A 25,320-nucleotide genomic window follows, 5' to 3' on the forward strand; every position below is an offset into this window, starting at 1 on the left:
TTTCAAAATGAGCCAGTGTTTACTTAAATTATAGCCATTTTTTGATAACTTACAACAAAATACAACAAAAATGTTAAAATCAAAGCCATATTTTTAATGATGTTGCAAATTTTAAGTTGATATCACTGAAATAACGGTTTCTATAAAATATAGAAAAAAAGAGTCACCATGTGGCACCAGAATTATAAAATTAATACAAATTAAACATAAAAATATAATTAATAAAATAAATCAAACTATCACTACTATCAAAAATAGAAGTATTTATTAAAAAAAACAAAAAAAAAAAACAGCAAAAACATAATATCTAACATCTAACATAATACCTAAACACTGACTATCAGACCTCAGGAGACATTTGTTTCTAACTTAGCATTTTAAGTTATGTAATTTAAAATCTCCTAAGGCGAAGGAATGTCTTTTAAGGTTTTGATGACACACTTTGAGGTTTTAAGCTTATGTCTATTTTTGGATTACTACTTAAATAAGCATTTAGAAAAGTGTACCAGAAACACCACCAGTGTTAAGGGTTAAAGTAGAAGTTAAACTAGTGGCAAAATACAAATAACTCTATCTCTCTTCAGAACAAATCCAAATGCAACTTGTATGATATGGTTCAAAATTGAAAGATAAAATGATATGAAGAAAAAAAAACATATAGACAGAGAGACGGGAGTGGAAAAAAAGGATTCAACAATACAAAAGGAGAGTTGATGGAAATGGATTAAACTGTCTATTGTACTTTCATCTCTTTTCATGAGCAGTTGAACATGACTGCAGGAGGATAAGGGGCAGAGTCAGTGGAGTGGAGTAGGATCATTTTGTAAGCTCTTTCTTCGTGATTCACATTTTATGTATGGCACTGATGTCCAGGCAGCGAGAGAGGTGGTTTCAAAGGAAAAAAAGGACTAAAACCACTACTACAGTAGCACATTCACGGCAAGAATTGCTTACATCTCATTCGCTAAGGCCAATTCAACTGAAAATCCATTTCATTCACACCTGTTGCAAAACCTCAGTGGATTTGCAAGTCAGTAATATAAATCTGAAAGTAACTAGAGGGAGACACTCAGGCTTAGTCTAGACTGCTATAATTGCAATTGTTAGTTTCAGAATATGCATTGTAAAATAAATGTTTACAAGAGAACCTCCTAAAAGGAAATACTTTTTTTTGTACTTTGAAAAATATGTACAGTACTAGACTGCAACTAACAATGTCACAAAAGTAAATGGCCAGTACATTGGACATTTAGAAAATAATAGATCCCCCTAATATATATCTACACTCAATAATATATATATATATATATATATATATATATATATATACACACCCTCAATATATATATATTGCAATCGGTTTCCTCAAACGGTTTGAGTTACCTAAACTTTTTGGGTTTTACAGTGTATGATTTTGAAACATTTTAAATTACAAGGACACGACATGTGCTCATAAACCACCACAATGGAGTACAACTACAGTATGTCATAATTATGTCATTAAACAAAAAAACTCAATTATAAACCACCTTGTACTTGATTGTAAACATTGCCCTTGTAAACCACCAAAACCAGTACACCCCCCCCCACACACACACAAAGGGTTTGTGTGCACATTTCTGCTGACCACTACCTCCTGATCTTTTCTGAAGATGGCTGGACATGGTTTGCCGCAATAGGTTAACTCTCTGACCCTCAAACCCAGCTGAGGCCATGGGCAAACCTCAGCGTGGAGCCTGACCAGCAGATGTGCTTCTGCAGCGGCCCAGCTGCACACCATGTTAAAGGCCCAGCACCCCCTACTTCTTCCTCCATCTGCCACTGCCACACACCAGAAAATACGCTCAAGTATTAAACTGTAAACCTTCAGATTCAACCTGAGAAAAACGCTTGTTTTAAAGGGGGCCTACCACAAACAAGGCTTGATTGTGGTAATGGGGTGCACTGCAAGTTCTGTCATCATTTAAAAAAACTAATAATAATAATAATAATAATAATAATAATAAATAATAAAAAATAAATAAATCATGTTTTTCCCATATCTTTTCTTTCATTCTCCTTAAAAAAACTGTGTATGTCCTTGTTTTTTGAAGGCCCACCTCCAGAAATATGCAATGGACTTTGATTGGTGAGCTGGTCTAGTGTGTTCTGGTTGGTTAAACACCTAGTGTACACTGAAGAAAACCCATAAACAAGGTTTATGTAATTTAGGGTTTACAAGACGCTTGCTGTAGTCCCTACCAGCCATTTGCAGACATTATTTATCCTCAAACCGCAACACACTAACTCACAAACACCAAATAAAACTCATTTACCAGCTAATGACTAGATTAGATTGCATTATTTTTTTATGTAGATATTCACTGGTGTTTAACCTCTATGCCAGAGCCTAGCAACAAATATATCTGTCACGGCTTATTCAACAAAGCAGAACATATCTCAAAATGCTTTATTTGGCCACGCAATGAGACATTTTCCATGGTCTTGTCAAGAATGAGGTCAGCAGAGATACTGACAGCAAAATAGAATAATTAAGAAGCTGTTAATTACCGTAAAAAGATCTATGTACCGCCTTCGGCTTTTACAATTTCATGTGAAAGCAGTCTCTAATGTTAAACGTGACACTGAATGTAAAGCTTGCACCCTGCTGTAATTAGATTACAACTGGAGCTGCCCTGCAGTGTTAAAGAGAGGCTACAAAAGGGCAGGCCTTTATCTGTAGAATATTTCAACTATCAAAGCAGGGCAAACTTGGATTCAGTTTCAATAAATTAAGCCCTTGACAGGTTGCCCTGTACATTCCAGATAACAAATCCTTTTTTTAGTTGTTTGTTCAACAGTATGTGAGCGCACACTTTACTGCCAATTCACAGCAAGGCTCAGCTAAAGCTACAGCTATATTTCTTGGAGAGATTTAGCATATCAAAAAACTTTTGAACCAGACATAATGTCTGCCTGCTCCCGGGTTGGCAGCTGAGGACGTCTGCTCTGAAGGCAGTAATTTGTCAGATGCAGTGGTGAACATATTTCAAAATGTATGTGTTTAAATCATGAGCTTCATCCATTAAAATCTGTACTTCCGAGTTTTGAACACGACTTAGTAATAAAGTATTTAAAGTAAAATTCTAGGTTTAATACAAGGTTATTAAACTTTATTTTGACTTGTCCATCAAGATATTCTTCTTGAAAGAAAAAAAAAAGTAACACTTTCCATGAAGCCTGTATTAATAATGCATTGTAAGGACAATCTTAATGTCAAGTCTTCTTAATTTCTGTAGCACTTTATAACATTTAGATTGTGTCCAAGACACTTTACAAGGAAGAACAGGAAAATAAATAAGTAAAAAAAGTCAGATAACAATATTTTACTTTTGTAGGACATGTCCAATATAGCAAGAAGATACTAGAAATATAATGTATTATAATGAATGTATAATAAAATTAAAAATTATATAATGTATTGTATTATGCACTGAGCAGTATTAATACTTAACAATTTAATTCATCTATGCCATAATGGATCATATATTCTGTAATTTCATATCTTGACTGTTTTCTTAAGGTCTGAACAGTCCTATACTTCAGTTGAAGGCAAAACTATTAGCCCTCCTGTGAAATTTGAACTATTTTTCAAAGATAACACGTTTAATGGAGAGAATTTTTTAAGTATAATACTTTTAATAGCTCATTTACAATCATTAATTTGTTTTGTTTGAGCCATGATGAAACTACATAACATTTATTGCAGTATGAGTTATTTTGAAAGATACCAGTACTTAGCTTAAAGTGATATTCAAAGGCTTACGTATAGGTTCATTAGGCAGGTCACTGGATAACAGAGGTTTGTTCAGAAAAGCTGAAAACAAATCTTTAAGGGGATTTTATTACTGAAACTATTTTTTATAAATAAAAAAGGCTTTTAATTCCATCCAAGAACTGAATAAATAACACTTTCTCCAGAAGAAAAAAAAGGTAAGAAGCAATATTGTAAATAAAAATATTTCCATGCTCTGTTAAACATCTCTTGGGAGCTAATATTTTTGACGTCAAGTCTACATTTTATGGCCTTCTAAAAGAATACTACACCCAAATCTGAAAAATTTTCCATCTTTTACTCACCCTTCACTTGTAACAAACCTGTTTGAGGCTTTGTTTTAATATTTTAATTTTAATATTTTTAAGATTTTAATATTGAGTTATTAGACTAAGAAGACTTTAGTACAGGGTCCAGCTTTCACTTTTAGGTAACTGCAGTTTGTTAATTCATATTAATGCTTTGTCTTGCAAGACCATATTCTAAAACCCTTAACCATATCCGATACTTAACCCCTACAATTAACACATTACTAAGTATCATTAAGCAGTATATTAGAAGTTTACAGGTGCAAAACACATTTGTCTTTGTCTATTAAGTCAAATAAACAAACAATGACAATGCTATACCAAATCTACCCACACACATTATAACTATTAGGAAAACTTTTAACTTGTTTTCTTTAAACTTTTTAAACTATTGTTATGGTTGTTTATTGGATGATACAACATATCTGTAGCAGCACATTTGGCATACAGCACTATCCAACTGCAAGTGCAAGCCAATTGCATACCTTAGTCATTTATTTTCACCAATCAACATATAATCAACAGTTTAGCAATAACTTGCTACTAGGCGTGGGCTGGTATAAGATTCTGGCAGTATGATAACCTTGGATAAAAATATCACGGTTGCAAGGTATTGTGGTTACTACTCTAAAGTGTGTTCATTTTTTAAATGTCTGGGTAAAATGACCATTTTTCCTCCAACTGAACACAGTATCACAAAATAATATATTTTAAGAAACATTTGTAATATTTTGGAACTGTAAATTATTTGTCAGGGTAAATATTTCAAATAGATAATTGACTTCTAATAGGCTGTCTTCATTAGTTTCAAAAACACAGATTTCTTTACAACTTGAAAAGCCATTTTTGGATATATTTCCTTTTTTTGGATATAAAACAAGCCACTGCACCATTCATGCTATAGCATGTTAGGATGTTTATAAGCAATTAGTTTTTCAGATGTTTGCTGAATTGTGGGCTGATGTGGATAGTCCTTTTTTTGCTGGAGATACTGTTGCTAAAAAAAACAAAATAAAAAAGTTGTAAAAAAAAAAAAGACATTAAAAAAAGCCCTACATTTATCGTAGGAACGGTATGACAGACAATTTTAGCTGTTTTAAAACCTTGACTCTTCCACACGGTAAACCGGTTGAAATCGGTTATCATCCCATGCCTAGTCAGTACAGCCACATAAACATAGCAGGAAAACTGAATAATAACTTTTTAAGAATCTCCAATCTAAAGAAGCAGATCTTTATACAAACACAAATAATAGAAAACAAAAATGTATCAAACATACACCTATTTCACCTATTCAAAATAATTTAAATAAGTCCAAAATATACAATTGATGTTCTCCCTGCGTTCACGTGTTTCCTGCGGGTGTTCCGGTTTCCCCCACAGTCCAAAGACATGCGGTACAGGTAAATTGGGAAGGCTAAATTGTCCGTAGTGTATGGATGTTTACCAGAGATGGATTGCGGCTGGAAGGGCATCCGCTGCGTAAAACATGAGTTGGATAAGTTGGCGGTTCATTCCGCTGTGGCGACCCCGGATTAATAAAGGGACTAAGCCGAAAAGAAAATGAATGAATAATTGTATATAATTGATTTATGATTACAGAGACAAAAATTCTTAAAATAATAAAAAATAGTGATACATTATTTTTTAATTAATAATAAATGAACCACACACATTTAAGTGCTCTATGAACCACATGAGTCCCAATCAAGTGATCAAGTCCCAAAAAACAAAGAGGCTTCTTTAGTAATGTTAGCGTAGACACTTTATCAAAAAGGGATGATGTCTTGTTGGGTTTTTGGAATGTTTGCATTAGCGCTTTCAAATATCAACATTATTTGGAAAAATTTGCTTAGTGCATCTTTAAGGACTGGCATAGAATATGTCACTAGTCCTAAAGGACTATTACAAAAACATGTTTTTGCCTTGAAAGAAAAAAATATTTATAGAGAGGTAAACAAATTTGACAATTTGACAAAACTGCAGCTGCATACAATTACAAGAATATTTTTCATGCTTGGTCAAACTACTCCTAACAAGCTGAATCAACACAATTCTTGAGGGTTTTTGTGGAATAACTTAAATGTTTTATGTTCAATCAACTTAAATTTGTAGAAAACAATCTTAATTTAATATATTTGTGTTGAGGCAATGTTAAGGAATTGTGTGGAGCCCTGCATTTTTTACAGTGTATAAGCTATGTCATGTTTACATGATAGTGACAGGCTAGAAAGTGTTTATAAAGCATCTTTAGTCACTAATAGCCAACTCCAAAACCCCATTTATTTTCTTGTCCCTCCAGTGTTGGGCAAGCTACTTGAAAACTTTTCTGAGCTAAGCTAATAGCTTAAAATATAGCTTAACTACACTAAAAGCTACCCTCTAGGAAATGCAGCAAGCTAAGCTAAAAGCTACTTGGCAAAAGTAGCTTAGCTACATTTAAGCTATTTTTATTTTTAAATTGAAGCAACTTAAATAAAAGTCAATCATATTTTAGTGATCAATAAAACTGTCAATTTAACATATGAGGCAGAATTGTTCACTTCAGTTATTTACTGTAAATAATATGCTGTACTAAACAGAAACAAATCATAGTATATAAGAGCAAAAACCAAAAACATCCAATAAAAACAGCTGTTATACATTTAAAATAGTATAGTGATTTATAGGAAAGGGAAAAATTTAGGAATAAGCATTATATTGTGTTGTATATTTTTAACTCTTCAGTAATGATTTACACTACATAATGTAGTATCATTTGTAACTATCATCAACTAATAGTAATTACCATAGTATAGTATACTTTAATCTTTATTACAGATTTTATAACTCCTCGCCCTCAGTTTTCAATTTCTCGTGTTAGTCTAATTGGTTGGCGACGTCACCCACCAGAGCGAGAGGTGGCAGTAACTCACCAAAAAGTTTGTTGTCGACCATCGTAAAACAGGAAGAAGAAGAAATTGTCATTCTCGCCATCATATGGATTTACTTTCATCGGCTAGACACCGGCCTCACAGCTCAATGAATGTCAGTGCCGTCACTTATTGTTCTGCAATCGGTAAATGTAGCTTGTGTAGATGCTACTGCGCTCTTGACTAAAAACATAGCTTTGCTACTGAAAAGCTATTTGATTTAGAAAGTATCGACACTACCGCCGATACTGAGAAATGTACAACGCAGTCTCATTTTGAAAACGCAGCCCTATATATATTTCTAGAAATTGCAAATTATGTAGCTAAAGCTACGTATGGCTGCATTTCATCTTTAAAATGAACGCGGTATGATGCTGTTCCATTTCTCGCTCACCAGCTGAGCGCTTACTTCCCGTATGGACGGCTTTCCCGCTGTTACCAGTTTATCCTGCAGCTCGACATGTATGTCGGCAGACTTGAGATGAGTTGACCGAGACAACAGGGTTCGATTCCGGTCAAGAACGGTTCCAGAAAGCAGGCAAGACAAAAACAAAAGCCAAAAAATAAAATAACTAAGTAAATAACAGGGTAAGAATGTGTTAAAATCTGAAAACGTGGTAAAACTGAAAACTCTGGAGGATTTACATGAGAAGAGCAGGCACGAATGGAACTCGTACACAGCGGCCTCTAGTGGATTTGCGAAAACAAAAACTGCTCCTGGGACATATTTTGCTCTCTCCAGAAATGTATATAGGGGTATGCAATCAGAGTGAACCTGTAGTTAAGCTGCCCAACACTGCACATTACATTATTTCTGAATGTGTGGGAAATGTTTGAGATAAGTTTGTACAAAATTGTCCTTCAAAATGCCTACATATTTGCTGCTAGTGATTTGGTTTTAGATTTCATATCATTAGTGGTCCACTCACCTTTTTTAATCAGATGGTTTTGTAAGTTTTTAATAAACAGAATGTTGTTGCAGTTGAGAGAGATGATAGTGAACATTATGCCACAAATGCAGTCAATTAATTTTAACTTGCACTGAACCTGCTACATTTCTTTAATACAAATGCTGCTTTTAATCAGAGTCCAAACAAAGTTTATTACACAGTCATTTTCAGAAAAAAAGCAGGACTTCGCCATGCACTGGAATGCAGAAATGCTGTATAAAATAAACCCATTTCAAATTATTCCTATAAGTTTTAGCATATTTAAGGCAGCGTGCAGACAGACTGTAAATGCACACAGGCTGATGGCTTAAAATGTGAGCCGTATGCTGGATATGTGTTATCTATTTCCATAAATACGTCTCAGAAAATAGCTTCCAAATCATTGTCAAAAAATCCCCCTGACAAGACCTTATTTATTTTTTACCTGCCAGGAATATGGCGTGCATAATCAGAAATGTTATTAGAAGAACAGACCCCTCGCCTGTTAGCCCTGTTACCGGAGCTCGTAATAACTCTGAAAATGCAAATGAACTCTGGGTAATCTATTAACGTCACTTCAATTTTATATCAGCACTCCAATTTAGCAGATCCTGACACATTCCTGCGCACTGTGTCTCCGTACACGGGTTCATTTTGCCAGGAGAGAGCGGGCACACAGCAAGCAGGGCGGAGGAGCCGTGTGCCATCTGTCTCTTCCCGACTTTATTACCCGACTCCATAATGAAGCCCCCGTCGACGAGGCCTCACACGCTCGACTTTCAGATGACAAAAAAATGCTACTTTCCAGGCTTTATTTTTCCTTGTAGCAATTATTGTCATTCACACCTTCTTGCGTGGAAAGGAGGCGGTATGGATGACTCGATGTTAATTATCCCAATAGTCACTTCAAGTAGACTTGCTAATTTCAACAATGTAACAATCGTCTTGTCAGCGGCAGAAGGCAGGGAGCTTTGTAATGCCAGCATATGGTTTGAAGACCTGATGGGGGAATTTGTATTGGCCTTAGAGTCAAACACCCCATTAGTACGAGAAAAAAAAAGGTAATCCAATGAGATTTATCCAATCCATGCAAATGAGCTATTATTGCCCACTGTGGACAGGCTAAACTAACCAAGCAACTGTCTTTAATAATTCAAAGTCAAACTGAAACATGATATAGGCTCATAAATATACATACAATGTTCTGAGGGGAAAACTTACATCTATGAGCTTTCATTAAATGTTAAAAAGATGAAGTTGAAGAAGTTATTTATTTATTCTTTGGATCTAATGCAGGGGGTTTCAATCTTTTATATGGCACAGACCCCAAAATATGATCATACTCATGTGAGGAATAATCCATCCTAAAATGTACTGTAAAAGGCATATATAGTTTCTGAATTAAACCTGCAGGAACAGGATGTCAATATTACGTCATATTGACATTGTACCCCAACATACCCCAGTGTCGTGGGGACATTGGATATTATTTGGAAATGAAAATCAGGTTGAAGTCAGAACCCAACGTCAGGCCAATGTCAATGTCCAACCTAAAATCAACCAAATATCAACGTCTAATCATGTTACACCTTGACGTTGTGTGGACGTTACCACTATGACATCTATCAGACGTTGGTATTTGGTCACTTTCTAACACAACCTAAAAGCAACCAAATATCAATGTAACGCTGTCCTTAGATGCTGGCTAGACATTGAATTTTGGTCACCTGACATCATGACCTAAATCTAACCTAATATAAACGTCTTATGATGGTGTGTGCTTGCTGGGAAGACACAATGTACTGTATATTGCAAAGAAAAAAATATTACAAATGGGTCTGAAGTATGTACAGTATCTACTGCATGTATATTTATATTTGGCACAATATTTTCATTAACTTAAGTAGTCAAATTACTTTCCTTAATGTAGTATTGTGTTTAGGCGCCACAGTGGCTCAGTGGTTAGCACAAGAAGGTTGCTGGTTTGAGTCCCAGCTGGGTCAGTTGGCATTTCTGTGTGAAGTTTGCATGTTCTTCTGTGTTGGCGTGGGTTTCCTCCAGGTGCTCCGGTTTCCCCCACAGTCCAAAGACATGCGCTACAGGTGAATTGAATAAACTAAATTGGTTGTAGTGTATGTGGTATGTGTTTCCCAGTACTGGGTTGCAGCTGGAAGGGCATCCCCAAATAAAACATATGCTGGATATGTTGGCGGTTGATTCTGAGTTGGCAAACCCTGATAAATAAATTTCATTATTATTGTTCATTTATTTGTTTGCTGGAAATTAGAATTGAATTTAGAAATAGATATGAAACAAATCTTTGCACTTAAATTAAATATGTAGGCTAATTGGTGTCTTTAGTGGAGTGTGTATAACACCATTCCATGAAAAGTAAAGGAGTAAAGTAAAGAGAGAAAGTAAAGAGGACGAATGGAGGAGGTTCATTCTTTATTCTAGTGCTGCAGATAGTCTGTTTAACTTTTTTCTCACTAGTGAAGTGTTCAGTTTTCCACTTACAAAGTCCGCCATTGTAAATAGCAAATGCGTCATGGCACAATGCAACTGACTCTTAAAGGGAATGGGAGATGAGACTCTGATTGGTTTAATGCACATTATGCTCAAAACACACCCATAGCTCATTAAGAAAATAAGCACATCTCTGTTAGACCATGCACCAGGACGCAAAGCGTGTTTGTCCATTCTTAAAATAGCAAAATTGGATTCGGAGACGGCCTTAATGCTTTTGCACCATACTCTTTAGACTTTGCACCTAGATCATTAAAATAGAGGTCAATTAGTCACAGAAATTTTGGGATATAAAACAATGGTTTGGACGTAAACTCATCCCAAATACAAAAGCAACCTAAATAGAGTGAATTACTTATTAAGAGAAACTAAATATTACTAGAGCCCAAGAAATATGTTTTTTATGTTGCTGATCCCAATTAAAAATAATAAAAATACTGACATTGATATATCGACTGATATCCTATAAATGCATATTGCTCAGTAGCAGTCAAAAGGACACTTTCCCATTCATGTACCCACACTTTTGACTAGTACTATATATAGATCAACAGAATATGCATTAAAAAAGAAAAATCACTGAATAAATTGAAACACTGCGAACTGCTGTCTACAAAAATGTTGAAAATGATACGAAGGTGAGAATAAACAGCACACTGGATTCCCAAATGCATGTTAAACTCAAAACTCATGCAGAGATGAAGTTCACAGCTGTACATGTGTAAACAATTTCAAAATGAAAGCTGGTAATGGTGCAATAATACTGTGAAAAATGTGTATTAAAACTAAAAATTCCAGGACTGATATGAATTGTAAGATATTAAATCATCACAGATACATAATAGCCAATTTTTGGTTTAAACAAATGTGTTTGGGTAAAAATGTGTATTATTAACCAAATCACATTGAGCCATTGTGTTAACTAGCGTATCAACAACCTACTTTAAGCAACAACACACATAAATACATTTTGGTTCCTCAACTGAACTCCGAAGAACCCATACAAACTTCCCCAGCAAACTTACCATCAGACCTTTATCATAATACAAAACATGCGACATAACGATGAGAGGTAAACTTCTGTGATTTGTGTACATGAGACGGGAAATAAGAGAGGCTTTCCTTATTTGTTTGTTTGTTGTTTTTCTCTCTCAGCCAAAGAGCTTTTGATTCTCTCTATGAGTGTCTCCCACAACATAAATAGTTTATAAGACCAAAACAAGTCATTGAGAATGCCTTTCAAGCAAACAAGAGAACATCAGCTAATGTTTAATTGATCAGCAGTGACAAAAGGAAAGAACAATCGTGGAAGAAGTCAACTTCAGGCATCTTTTGCCGTATTCCCCTTCCTGCCCTCCTCCATCACCACCACCACCACCGTCTGCTGTATCCCACACTTCACTGTCAAACCCCTCGGAAATCTACACTGAGGATTTCAATCGAGTGCATTAGTCTGAAAGCAGAACAGAGAGAAAGTCTTCCACCTATAGCTCCAATTCCGTATGCTCTAAGTGCTCAGAAAATATGACAAAGAACAAGGGCGAGGAGAAAATGCCCATACGAAGAAGTCAAGGTTTTATAGGAAACAAGGATGCTCTGTGTTACACATGACCGGGTTGTAATGTACCAAGAAAAGAAGAGAACTACTCTCCCAACTGCATTCGATACTTCAAAAGTGAGCCTTGGGTCAGGAAATGGAAGAAAAAAACAAACACTTGAACAGGCTGACTGCATTCTTCACTTTGAGCTTGGCTTTTCCTGCTCAAATTGGCATCGATCATTTTATTAATGGCACTTCCCATAAGTCGGAGTACTCTCTTCTTTAATCTGTATTAATGAATACAGCTATCCTTACTGCATTACATTGTTTTCATTATCCACAAAACAAAACAAGTTTTGAGTTGAGACAGTTTATACAGCCATTCCCCAGTGCCACAGCTGAAAAATACATAGTTTACTCTTTCCTATACTTTCCAGAAAAAAAATGAATATAAAATACGATTTAACAATGTAGCATGACATGCTGTGCACAATGCAGCACAACACGGCTTTCAGAATGTCATAGTGTTTATAACGAATCCCTTAAGTGGCACTATTATGAAATTCCCTTCACTGGCTTACTCATACAGTATCTCAAGGTCAGGCTCTGGATAGTACACAGAAAAAAAAAAAAAACTTGAACAGGCTTTGTCTACTGAGCATGAGCTCTATTTAAAGCAAGTTTTTTTACAGTCATAAAGCTTAATCTCAGTAGCAGAACTCCATCCATTGTGCTTCAATTCTGACCTATCCATTTTGCTCTGATGTTACTTTATGAATATGAAAACAGCATATGAATAATCTATTTCTGTTTCAGTCTCGAAACTTTACAAAGACAATTTCTTGTCACCTCCTATGTGTACGCCCTATTTAAAGCACATCCTAATGAGAAGTTCATTATTATGCATGGTTACAAAAGCTTGAGGACTTACAAGTGCAATGTGTAGCTTTTGTCTGGTCAACCTACTGATTTTTCATGCCTCTGTTATGCTTTAGTTCTGACCTTGGTCGATTTTGTTCTGATTTAATTAATATGCTTAATTAATGTTGAATAATATGGAAAACAACATGTGATATATAGCTTTATCAAACATATCTAAACATTACAGGGAGAAATCGGCATCACATTTTAACAGTTACAACTTAAAGACACATATTTTACCCTTTTTACAAGATGTGAGATAAGACTTTGGTGTCTCCAGTATGTGTCTGTAAAGTTTCAGTTCAATATACCCATCCCATTTTGGTGTCTGAGTGCATTGTAGCTGTTTTTGTATCCTGTGGCTTTAAATGCAAATGAGCTGCACCCCCCCCCCCCCCCACCCACTTCTTCAATGTGCGTGCTTGCTTCTCCTCATGTTACATCAAATAAACAGCAGTCAGTGATAGACACAGACTCTACCAAAAATACCAAGCAAGTTTATTTGATGTATTCGTGGAGGAGTTTATTCAAGCGTTTCTGAAATAATGTCTCACATAAATACTGTGAATATAGCGGTAAGGAATTACATAGCAATTTTATTGTATTACAAACATGCTCTTTTTTTTAAAAAAGTTTAAAGATAAAACATAAAAATCACAGAGAATTGTAACAAATACTTTAATCCCTGTTTATTTGCAAAAATAAAGTTCTGTGGACTTGTTTATACATGTTATTATAAAAACATGGCGCCTATCAATCAATTCGGTGGGCAGGGAAAACCCTACTACTACGTCCCATTACGATGGGCCTCAAAATCACTGGGATTGGGGTCCTATTTTAGCATCAGGACATTTTTAAAATGAGACTTGTTGGTTTTATATCACTCCAATATGACAGTGGACATACTATAAATACAGACAGTTCTGTCCAAACAGCCAACAAAAGTTGATTTTCATCATAGGCGCCCTTTAAAGCAAGCCTTGTTCATGTCAACTGTCAAAATGTTATAATTTAAACGTGTTGTCACATGCCTATAAGATATCTGTTCATCTTCACAACGCAAATAAAGATGGTTTTAATTAAAATTGATCTTATTTTGGATTGAAACAACCTTTCCTCCAACATGCAGCATATGAAGATACAGTATAGTGTAGTGTTGCTTGTCGGTTTGCTGAAAAATGGCCTACAGGAGCATTTGCTAAAATGTTGCCCCTACCTCGAATGAGCCATAATGCATTATGCTCTTTCATCTACACAAACATTTGTAATTCATGTAGCTCAATTGGTAGAGTGCTGTGTTATTATACAGCAACAATCATGCATTTGATCACAAAGAACATGCATTGAACATGCCTTGGCATATATTTATGCACCAAATTCATAAATGTATTTTTTTTGTGTGTGAATTGGAAACTGGGGAAATAGTCAATATAAGGGGCCATCTAAAACAAATCCACACATTGTGTTTCAATGGTCCTGCATGCTGAAAGGTATAATCGTGGTCATATGTCATTTCACCACAAATCAAGTGACACTTGTCCCATTTCTACACTAGCTACAGAGTGATTAAATTTAAAACATATCTATGGGTCATAATAAACCGCTTGCTTTTACAAGAAACCCTCCACTGGAATTCTATTCCCTCAAGAAACTGCAATGCTTCAAAACATTATAAAAATGAATCCATAAGAATTGATTGCTTTAATAAAAGTTTTCTAAACAGACACATTTGCCATTTCATTTTGTGTTTAACTCATAAATAAATATCAATCAGCAAACAAGTGTGAGAACAAGCCTCATTGGTTTTTGCTGAACCATTCTGTGTGACAAGAATGAGCACATTTTTAAAATTGCTAGCTATGAAAAAATATTAGATCAACATTTGTATGTGTGTAAAAGCATATCAATGATCAAATAAAGCAACTGCGTCGCTTCAAAACACTTGAATTAAACATCATATATATTTATTTTTTGATCTCTTTATGACTGTTTTGAAGTGTAGTAATTTAATTTAAAATATCTTCATTGGTGTTCTGAAGATGAGAAAATATCACAACATAAGGCTGAGTAAATTATTCATTACTAGATGAACTATCCCTTTAAGAAGATGCATTCATTAGAATGCATAGCTGCACATGCTTGAAAACTTATGAATACAACACATAGCTTGAAAATAATATTATTATGCTCGTCCTGGACATTCTCAGAGGCAGACCTTCATTGTGCTTTAATTCTGACCTTAGCCCATACTGTCCTGAAGTTAGAACATAAATATGGACAACAGCATTTGCACTGCATATTGCCGTATCAACCTCCAAACATAATAATGAGAGATTCCTGTCACCTCCGATTTCACCATTTGTATGAGACATTCATTAGAGTGCATAGCTACACATGCAACAAAACCTACAGATGCTATACACAGCCTGAATAATAAGAAAAAGGTCCATACTGAAGATTCTCAGTAACAGACCTCCATGATGCATCATGATCCATTAGTTTCTGAGGTCACAACATAACTCTAGACACCAGCATGCATGTTGTATCAATCTCCAGACACAATCATGAGAAGTTCCTGTCACCCCCTATTCCTTTCTGTCTATTCTTAGATCGCAGCAGCTCTATTTCTGCAACTTGTATATTTTGTCAGAGCTTTTGTCTGCCTCATTTCATTGCGAGATAAAGAGCCGAGTGCTATTGTTCAGCGGAGACAAGCGAAGATGATGAAAGGAGATCACTCACCCACTTGGGACATCTCTGGCACTGAACCTTTGTAAGGCCCCTCGATGAACTGTGGGGGGTTGTCATTGATGTCTTGCACTTTGATGATGAACTCTGACGGCGGTTCCAGAGGTTGGTTGGAGTCTCTGTCGATGACCTGCGCCGTGAGCGTGTACTCGGCCTTCTCCTCTCGGTCTAGCCTTTTCATGGCGTGAATGTCTCCCGTCCTCTCATTGATGGCGAAGATGGTGCCCGCCCCTTCGCCCGCCAACACATACTTGATGTTCTTACTGCCCACGTCCAAATCGGTATGGAGCTAAAAAGAGAAACAGAGGAGGAGATGTGAGGCTACTTCCAGTCGCAGCTAATACCACTCGAGCAGGACCAGATCAATGGCATCCACACCGGACTGAGCTTTAATCAATCACGTAAAAGAATTAAAGCCTGCCGCCAAGAGCGGAGCTGCATAGTCTCTTCGAAATTCTAGTGTTTTACTGTGACGGCTAAATCGTTCAATCTTACAGACAAAAATGTGGAAAAGGGCAGGCTAAGTCCTGGATTTCCAAGAAATGCTTGGGCTGTGTATCTCATCTATCTGTCATTCACCTCTTCATACATCGCTGGTGGAGGGTGGAGGTCAAAGCGCGCTGCTCACACTTGCCTCAGGGCCCTGTTACCAACTTGAAACCAGTCACCAGGTCACAGTTCCAGAACGGGGAGGCAATTGGGTTGTGCACAGTATATATACAGTTAAAGTCAGAATTATTAGCCCCCCTGTTTATTTTTTCCCCCAATTTCTGTTTAATGGAGAGCAGATTGTTTTTCAACACATTTCTAATCATAATAGTTTTAATAACTCATTTCTAATAACTGATTTATTTTATCTTTGTCATGATGACAGTAAATAATATTTGACTAGATATTTTTCAAGACACTTCTATACAGCTTAAAGTGACATTTAAAGGCTTAACTAGGTTAATTCGGTTAACTAGGCAGGTTAGGCAAATTACGCAGTTTATTGTATAACGATGGTTTGTTCTGTAGACTATCGAAGAAAAAAAATTGCTTAAAGGGGCTAATAATTTGACCTTAAAATGTTTTATTTTTATTTTTATTAAAACTGCTTTTATTCTAGCCAAAATAAAACAAATAAGTCTTTCCCCCAGAAGAAAAAAACATTATCAGTCATACTGTGAAAATTTCATTGCTCTGTTAAACATTTGGAAAAAATGTAAAAAAATAAAAATAAAAAAATCAAAGGGGACTAATAATTCTGAAGTCAGAATTATTAGCCCCCTTTGAATTTTTTTATTTCTTTTTTAAATATTTCCCAAATGGAGAAAGTCTTATTTGTTTTTTTCTGCAAGAATAAAAGCAGTTTTGATTTTTTTTAAAACATTTTAAGGACAAAATTATTAGCCCTTTTAAGCTATATATATATATTTTTTTTTTCAATAGTCTACAAAACAAACCATCATTATAAAATAACTTGCCTAATTACCCTAACCTGCCTAGTTAACCTAATAACCTAGTTAAACCTTTAAAAGTGTCTTAAAAATATTATTTAGTCATCATGGCAAAGATCTAATAAATCAGTTATTAGAAATTAGTTATTAAAACTATTATGTTTAGAAATGTGTTGAAAAAAATCTTCTCTCTGTTAAACAAAATTTGGGGAAAAAAATAAACAGGGGGGGCTAATAATTCAGGAGGGCTAATAATTTTGACTTTAACTATACACACACAAACACAAAAAAAAAATCGATTATATATATATATATATATATATATATATATATATATATATATATATATATATATATATATATATATATATATATATATCCTTCCTTATACATGTCCTTGTTCTGTTAAACATCACTTGGGAAATATTTTAAAAAATAATACAAATTTCACAGGAGGGCTAATAATTTTGAATTCAACTGTACATATGAAAAAAAAATACAGTGTGCTGAATTGCTGCTCAATCACTGATCATCTGCAGTTTCACTTTTGTTATTTCCTTATTAATGCTAACTATTATGCTATTCATTCAAACAATTTTGAATTTTTGTACAATTTTTGTGCCCTAAAAACTATAAAGTTTCAAACAATTGTCCTTTCGAGCTTTCAATCATTTTTCTCAGAAGCACCAAAACCAAGGCCTCAAAAAATCATAAAATAATATATACATATACACACATATATACTGTATATATATATATATATATATATATATATATATATATATATATATATATATATATATATATATATATATATATATATATATATATTGCACGTTTGTCAGTTATCGCCTCTGAATGAGCGAGTTTTAGCTACTTGTACATTAAGGTTGCATTCAGAAAAAATAAAACACCATTGAAGAAACTCGACACAGAGGAACATAAAAACCTACTGCCAGCTAACGTTTCTGAAGTGTTATTGTAGAGCAACACAAACAGCACGCAGAAGTATAAATGCACAACAAGGCAGCAAGGGTCACGCTGATAACTCGACGCAGACGTATAAGTCAGCCTTTAGTTCCTTTATTAATCAGGGGTCACCACAGCGGAATGAATTGCCAACTTATCCAGCATATGTTTTACACATTGGATGCCCTCGCAGCCGCAACCCATCATTGGGAAACATCCATACACCTTCATTCGCACACATACTCTATGGACAATTTAGCTTTTTACCCAAATTTACCCAATTTACCTACAGCACATGTCTTTGGACAGTGGGGGAAACCAGAGCACCCGGAGGAAACCCACATGAACACAGGGAGAACATGCAAACTCCACACAGAAATGCCAACTGATCCAGCCGAGGCTTGAACCAGCAACCATCTTGCTGTGAGACGACGGCACTACTCACTGCACCGTCCCTTATTTTGATTTATGTATTATCAATACATGAGCCTGCAACATAGCAAGCAAGCCACTGAAAAATAGTTAGTTTACTAAATAATAAATTGATTGATAAAAAATAAATTTCAACCAAATGTATCTAAAACAATGAAGCATATTACTAGCTGACTTTATTACGACAACTGTGTCTGAAGGTTCAGGACAGTGAAAACCTAAACCCAACCTAACCTAATAAGTCTACATGGAATCTGCGTTCTCAGATTCTCAGATTTCCTCAATTTTTTAGCCCATCATTACTGTAAGTCTATTTATTTACTTGTGTAAATGTTTGTACATTTTTATTTATTCAGTTTTTAAATTAATTTCAGTAAAATTATTGACTAAAATGAAAATGTTGATATGATTTATTTAAAATACAGTTTGTAAAGTAATATGTTCAGTCTTTTAGATCTATTATCTGCAAGACTTGCTTTGTTTACCAAACAAGTGGATCTAATTGGATTTGCATTGTAAACATTAAATAAAAGTTAAAAAAGGTATTTTTTTTTTATATTTCATATATTACATTTTAGTTATGATACTCCCAAAATCATTCCGCATAAATCCACAGATTTTTTACTTTCTTATTTCACAAACTTTTTTACTTTAAATTCTTTGCAGAAATAGCACAAAATGTCTGCAGATTCTGTCTGGCCCTACTGATGACTGATGGCAATAGCTTTTAGACTGAAGTTATGATAATTCTTAAAATTTTCAATTTGGGTGAACAAACTTTTTAATTTACTTTTCTTTTTTTGTTCCTTTAAATCTCACATTATTACTAGAGCAACATCATGTACAGCAACCTGAGTTCCATTTCTTGAGGTGGTAATATATACAATCCAGTGCAAGGTGGAAGAACACTTGAGCTAGCAGTAACAAGGACAGCGTGAGCTTTGAAATGCAGACTTCAAGAAAAAAAAATGCAATTGCTTAATAACTATGGTTTTATGCATATGTTGTCTCAGCGGTGTCGTTTCCAGACACTGACAAAGCACACACACTTAAATTGTCACACCTTGCACTTTTGTTCTCCTAATTGTCCTATCATTCCACATGAAAGATCTATCTCATTAACACATCAGCTTCACAACAGTCCTCGCTCCACGAAAACCCCTAAATGAGCCCAAATTAATGATGTGCTTTTTCTGATGGAAAACTTTTTTTCTTTTTCCTTCCAGTGATTCTGACTTTAAGCTTTCGAAAGAAAAAAGAAAGAACAATAATGTAGATCATTATGGATTCCAGCGATATAAGAACAAAATGTCACAGCTGCAAAACTTAACTTCCTCCATTTGTTCACCCCATGCCCTATGTGTACAGACAACATTTCAAGCTTGCGCTTGCACCAGTCCCATTCTGACGAGTGATCGCTTAATCTCAATGTGCAAACAATCGACTGAATGTACGGCTGCGGAAAGGAGGCAGTCTGTCATTATCCGGGTTGCCAGGACAACTCCAGCACTAAAACAGCTGATGGCATCCGCATTTACCACAACTCTCTTAACACGTGAAATGTTACTCGATATGAAGTATAACTAGATATGACGTCTGCATGCTCTGTGTCAGTGAGTGTCACACATTCATGTCCTGCACACATATTTGATCACATGTGACATGTATGGTGTTTTCAGTGTATGCTGCTCACTATATGAGCCCCTGAATACATACATTTTATATTCATAACTGCTGCGACAGATTTTTAAAAATAAAATGTAATATTGCCACTGAAATAGAATGTAAAAAAAGCACTGAAAAGTACTGAAAAAATAACAACTTTAATAATAATAATAATTATAATAATAGTAATAATATGAATAACAATTAAAAGTAAAATGATAATAATTATAAAATCAATTTATATTCATTTAAGTTAGGGAAACACGGTGGTGCAGTGGGTAGTGCTCTTGCCTCACAGCAAGAAATGTGCTGGTTCGAGCCTAGGCTGGGTAAGTTGGCATTTTTGTGTGGAGTTTGCATGTTCTCCTTTTCCGGTTTCCCCCACAAGTCCAAAGACATGCGCTTAACGTGAATTGGGTAAACTAAATTGTCTGTAGTGTATGTGTGTGAATGGAAATGTATGGGTGTTTCCAGTGATGGTTTGCAGCTGGAAGGGCATTAACGGCGTAAAACATATGCTGGATAAGCTGTTGGTTCATTCCGCTGTGGCGACCCCTGATAAAAGGACTAAGCCAAAAAGAAAATGAATGAATGTATTACTTTAAGTTATGAAATGCACAGTTGAGCTATGTTTTTTTAACTGAGTATTTAATTTACTAATTTAGCAAGAATATGCATTTATCAAGCCTTGGAAAAGTTTCTTTGCTTGGGAAAAAAATAAATAAATAAAAAAGGCACTCCCACCAGTGCCTATGCATATATATATATATATATATATATCTATATATATATATATATATATATATATATATATATATATATATACACTCATTTTTTCAGTATATATATTCATTCATTCATTTTCTTTTCGGCTTAGTTCCTTTATTAATCCGGGGTCGCCACAGCGGAATGAACCGCCAACTTATCCAGCACATGTTTTTTTACGCAGCGGATGCCCTTCCAGCTGCAACCTATCTCTGGGAAACATCCATACACACTCATTCATTACGGACAATTTAGCCCACCCAATTCACCTGTACCACATGTGGACTGAAACCAGCGACCTTCTTACTGTGGGGCGACTGCATTACCTACTGTGCCATCGTATATATATAGTTGAATTCAAAATAATTAGCCGCCCTGAATTGTTAGCTCCCCTGTTTATTTTTTTCCCCAGTTTTTTTTTTTACTGGAGAGCAGATTTTTTTTCAACACATTTCTAATCATAATAGTTGTAATAACTCATCTCTAATAACTGATTTATTTTATCTTCGCCATGATGACAGTACATAATATTTTACTAGATATTTTTTAAGACACTTCCATACAGCTTAACGTGACTTTTAAAGGCTTAACTAGGTTAATTAGGTTAACTAGGCAGGTTAGGGTAATTAGGCAAGTTATTGTATAAAGATGGTTTGTTCGAAGAAATATATAGCTTAAAGAGGCTAACAATTTTGACCTTAAAATTGGGTTTAAATTTTTAAAAACTGCCTTTATTCTAGCTGATATAAGTAAGACTTTCTCCAGAATAAAAAAATATTATCAGACATACTGTAAAAAATGTCCTTGCTCTAGTAAACATCATTTGGGAAATATTTAATAAAGAAAAAAAAAATCAAAGGGGGGGGCTAGATAGATAGATAATGGAGTAATAGATTATTCGAGCATAATGGTTTACTCGAATAAGGTGTTTTTTATAACCTGTTTTTCATGGGCAAAAAAATAATTAAAATAAATAATAAAAAATAAATAAATACATATACATATATATATATATATATATACAAATTCCATTGGTTTGCCTGAATCTCTTCATAAATGCTCAGATCTGCTGAAAATATCTTCATTTGACAAATAAATTACATATGGACAACTACATATTCACTTTCAACATTTTCTTCATGTGGGCTTTATACATCAAGTGAAATTCAATGCATAACAGTGTTGATATTAATTAGATAGTTCGTGAACTCATTCTCTCAAAAGGCCTGAGTATGCAGAGCTATCACAGCTGAATCACAGCTGAAATGTGTCACAAACTAATGCAATTGTATATGATTATTCCAATAAAGGGGAAAAAAGTAAAAAGAAGGTCAAATAAAATAACAATCACAATGGTATGTTGATCTCATAAAAAAGTGTGGGGGGAAAGATTGAAAACTTGAAGTATGGAACACTGAGAAATATGGAGTTAAAGAATAACGGCAACAGCGGGAAATGTAAAATCCTGAGCAGTCTTAAATCTGCCAACGCACTGGGGTGGATTAACATTCAGAGCTGCCCGACTGGAGCCGAACAGGAACAACAGTGGGTTTTACACCCGTCTCTCCCTTTACCACAGCCATGGAGTACAGCTTTTATTGTCAATTCAGGAGAAAATATGTCAGTGGCTGCTGGAGATGAACCCTTATAGTAGCCTGAGGAACAATCAGCGGCTCTGTAATGAGGACCCTTCCATCCCACCACGTCTGCCGGCTGCACACTAAAGTGCAGCGTTAAGTCCGTTGCTGCTAATTAATGATTTTGCACCTTGTCAGGGCAAGTGGCAGAGAGGACGCAAGTGGAGAAGAGAAGATTCCCCATCACCTACAGAGATCACTCAGTTTCAAGAAAAAATGTCAGCAGAGCCCCAACCCATGGACCACCTCAATGGTCAATTAGTCATGGTGTAAGTATAGGGCTCTGCTTATAGCATTAAGTGATCTGTGAACTTGACCATGTACAGTATTACAGCATGCTCTCAAGGCCACCACGATTTCACAGTTTCATGGTACCTACTAAAAGCTTTCCTGGTGATCATGCATGTTGCAAGAGCAAATTCCTGTAATGGATTCGGGGGCTTTCAGAAGCAATGTCATCTATATTTTAACAGCCACTAATGACATTACCTTACTTCTGCTCATCGTCAGCTTTGCTATAATTCATGGCAGTGATATAAAGGTGATATGAAGTGCAACACTTCTTCCCTGCTACAGCATGCCATCTTTTCATTTTGCCTATCTAAATGAAGCGTTAGCCTTTGTTGTTGGCATGCGGTGCTCATGTGGGAGATATAAGTTCAAATCTGACCATGTGTCACATCCAAAATTTCTTTACCACTTCCCCTATCATTACTTAACTTTCTACCTTCACCATCTGCTATGTAATAACTCGAGCTGAAATGACTAGTTATACATAAAAAATATATATACATACAATTACTTAAAACCCTTCTTGATTTGAAAGGATACCTCACTTAACAATACAATGTTGCTGTTATTTTACTGACCCAGATCATCCAATAAAAAGGTGACCTTATTTTCTGTAGTACATCAAAATAATAGTTTCTAATATATGTTCAGTTGAAAATCTCCTTTTACTCTCAAAGTGTCAATAGCCATTGACTTTCTCCCTCTCTTTTTCTTTTTAGAAACCAACAACCCCAGTTTTAGCCAGAAACCTTCTCTAGTGTTCTATTGAAGAATTTAAAAGCACCTACACCTTTGATGGCATGAGGGAGAGTAAATAAAGTGTGTTTTTATTTTGGAGTGAAGCATCCTTTTAGGTCTGTTTTATCAAAATGTATTACTTGTATTAACTCATTCCATATATGCTCAAACAAAACTTTATACCGTATATCATAAGTTTAAAACCTGCATATATGACTTGATTATATGTAAGTGGACAATATGAAGGGAAAGTGTTAAAAAAAAAGTATTTAGGGGCAAAATGTAGATATTCAGTCAGAATTATTAGCCCCGCTGTTTATTTTTTTCCACAAATTCTATTTAACGGAGAGAAGATTTTTTCAACACATTTTTAAACATAATAGTTTTAATAACTCATCTCTAATAACTGATTTATTTTATCTTTATCATGATGACAGTAAATAATATTTGACTAGATATTTTCCAAGACTGTTTAGAGAAGGGTTAAGGGTCAGTGATTTGCTGGTCAATGTGATCTGTACAACGAGCTCTGCCTTCTCGTAGATGTGTACAAGAAGGTTGTGTATCTAAAACGTACAACAAATTGTACCCTATGCAACATACTTCAAATTAGCAAACCTCTAAGCAGCGCCATCTAATGATTTGTCATCTGAAACGTGCAACAAAATGTACCTGGCCCAATATATTTTGCTATCTGCAAGAATTTAGGCTGAGGCACATATTTTCAATGAGCTTGGACTGGAAAATAATAAACAACCTGATGCAAAACAATGAGAGTAAGCATGTGATGTATGCTTGACTAATGAATACCACACGGTGCATTGAATGGCGTTGCTTTCTCCATAACCTTCCCAGGTACATGATTAGCCTTTCTGTGCTCCTGATTTATTCCTACTGTGCCGAGAAGGAACCAAACTGAGCGAATGTTATTGCTACACAAAGCAAATGTAATCAAATCAAAAACAGATAGATTTTTTTTTTCCAAGAAGCAGATCTGACTATAGATAGAAGAATTTGTTATAATGAGCTTTATCTTGGTCCAGATAATACAGATTGAGATTCTAATTTTATATTTTTGCCTAGTCTCCCCCCAACCCCTCGTTTCATTTACTGAGTGGCTGAATGGACTGTGGACCGCAACAGGATGTGATTATCATTTCTCCTGTTAAAACATGCATTGATTTCACACAAGTAACACCATCAGAAGCAACACGTCAAGTCTGGCCCAGGACAGCTCCTGTTTAAGACTGGCTGTGACTCTGAACTTCTGGCGTGCTAAGAACTCATCTGACATCTAAAGATGTGTCAATCTGGAAACCACCCACAGTGGCATTATTATTACTTGTACAACTACTAATTATAACATGCACGTAAAATTCATGTTGTAGACGTCCAGAGTCAAGGGAGAAAATTAATAACTAACTTCATAAACATGAATGTAAGATGCCATGACAGGGATGGAATGACAGGTATTTACAGCAGAGAAGCATATAATACTAATACTAATACTAATACTAATACTACTGCTACTAATAATAACAATAATAATAACAATATCAACAACAACAATAACAACTATTATTATTATTATTATTATGATTATTGTTTATTTTTCAGGAGTAAGATATGGGAATGCATTTATAAAAAATCTATATACTATATTCACTTATTTGTATTGTTTTTATT

The 25,320-nt window shown here is 35.1% G+C and overlaps 1 protein-coding gene across 1 annotated transcript in view; it reads right to left on the reverse strand.

The window, feature by feature from the left end:
• cdh8 (cadherin 8) overlaps positions 1 to 25,320 on the reverse strand; it is a 189,280-nt gene that overhangs the window by 96,970 nt on the left and 66,990 nt on the right. The window contains exon 3 of the mRNA XM_056461974.1: positions 15,693 to 15,987. Coding sequence (XP_056317949.1) covers positions 15,693 to 15,987 — 295 coding nt within the window. The remainder of the gene's footprint in view (positions 1 to 15,692; positions 15,988 to 25,320) is intronic.

The sequence above is a fragment of the Danio aesculapii genome, chromosome 7 (assembly GCF_903798145.1).
Source record: "Danio aesculapii chromosome 7, fDanAes4.1, whole genome shotgun sequence".
NCBI lineage: Eukaryota > Metazoa > Chordata > Actinopteri > Cypriniformes > Danionidae > Danio > Danio aesculapii.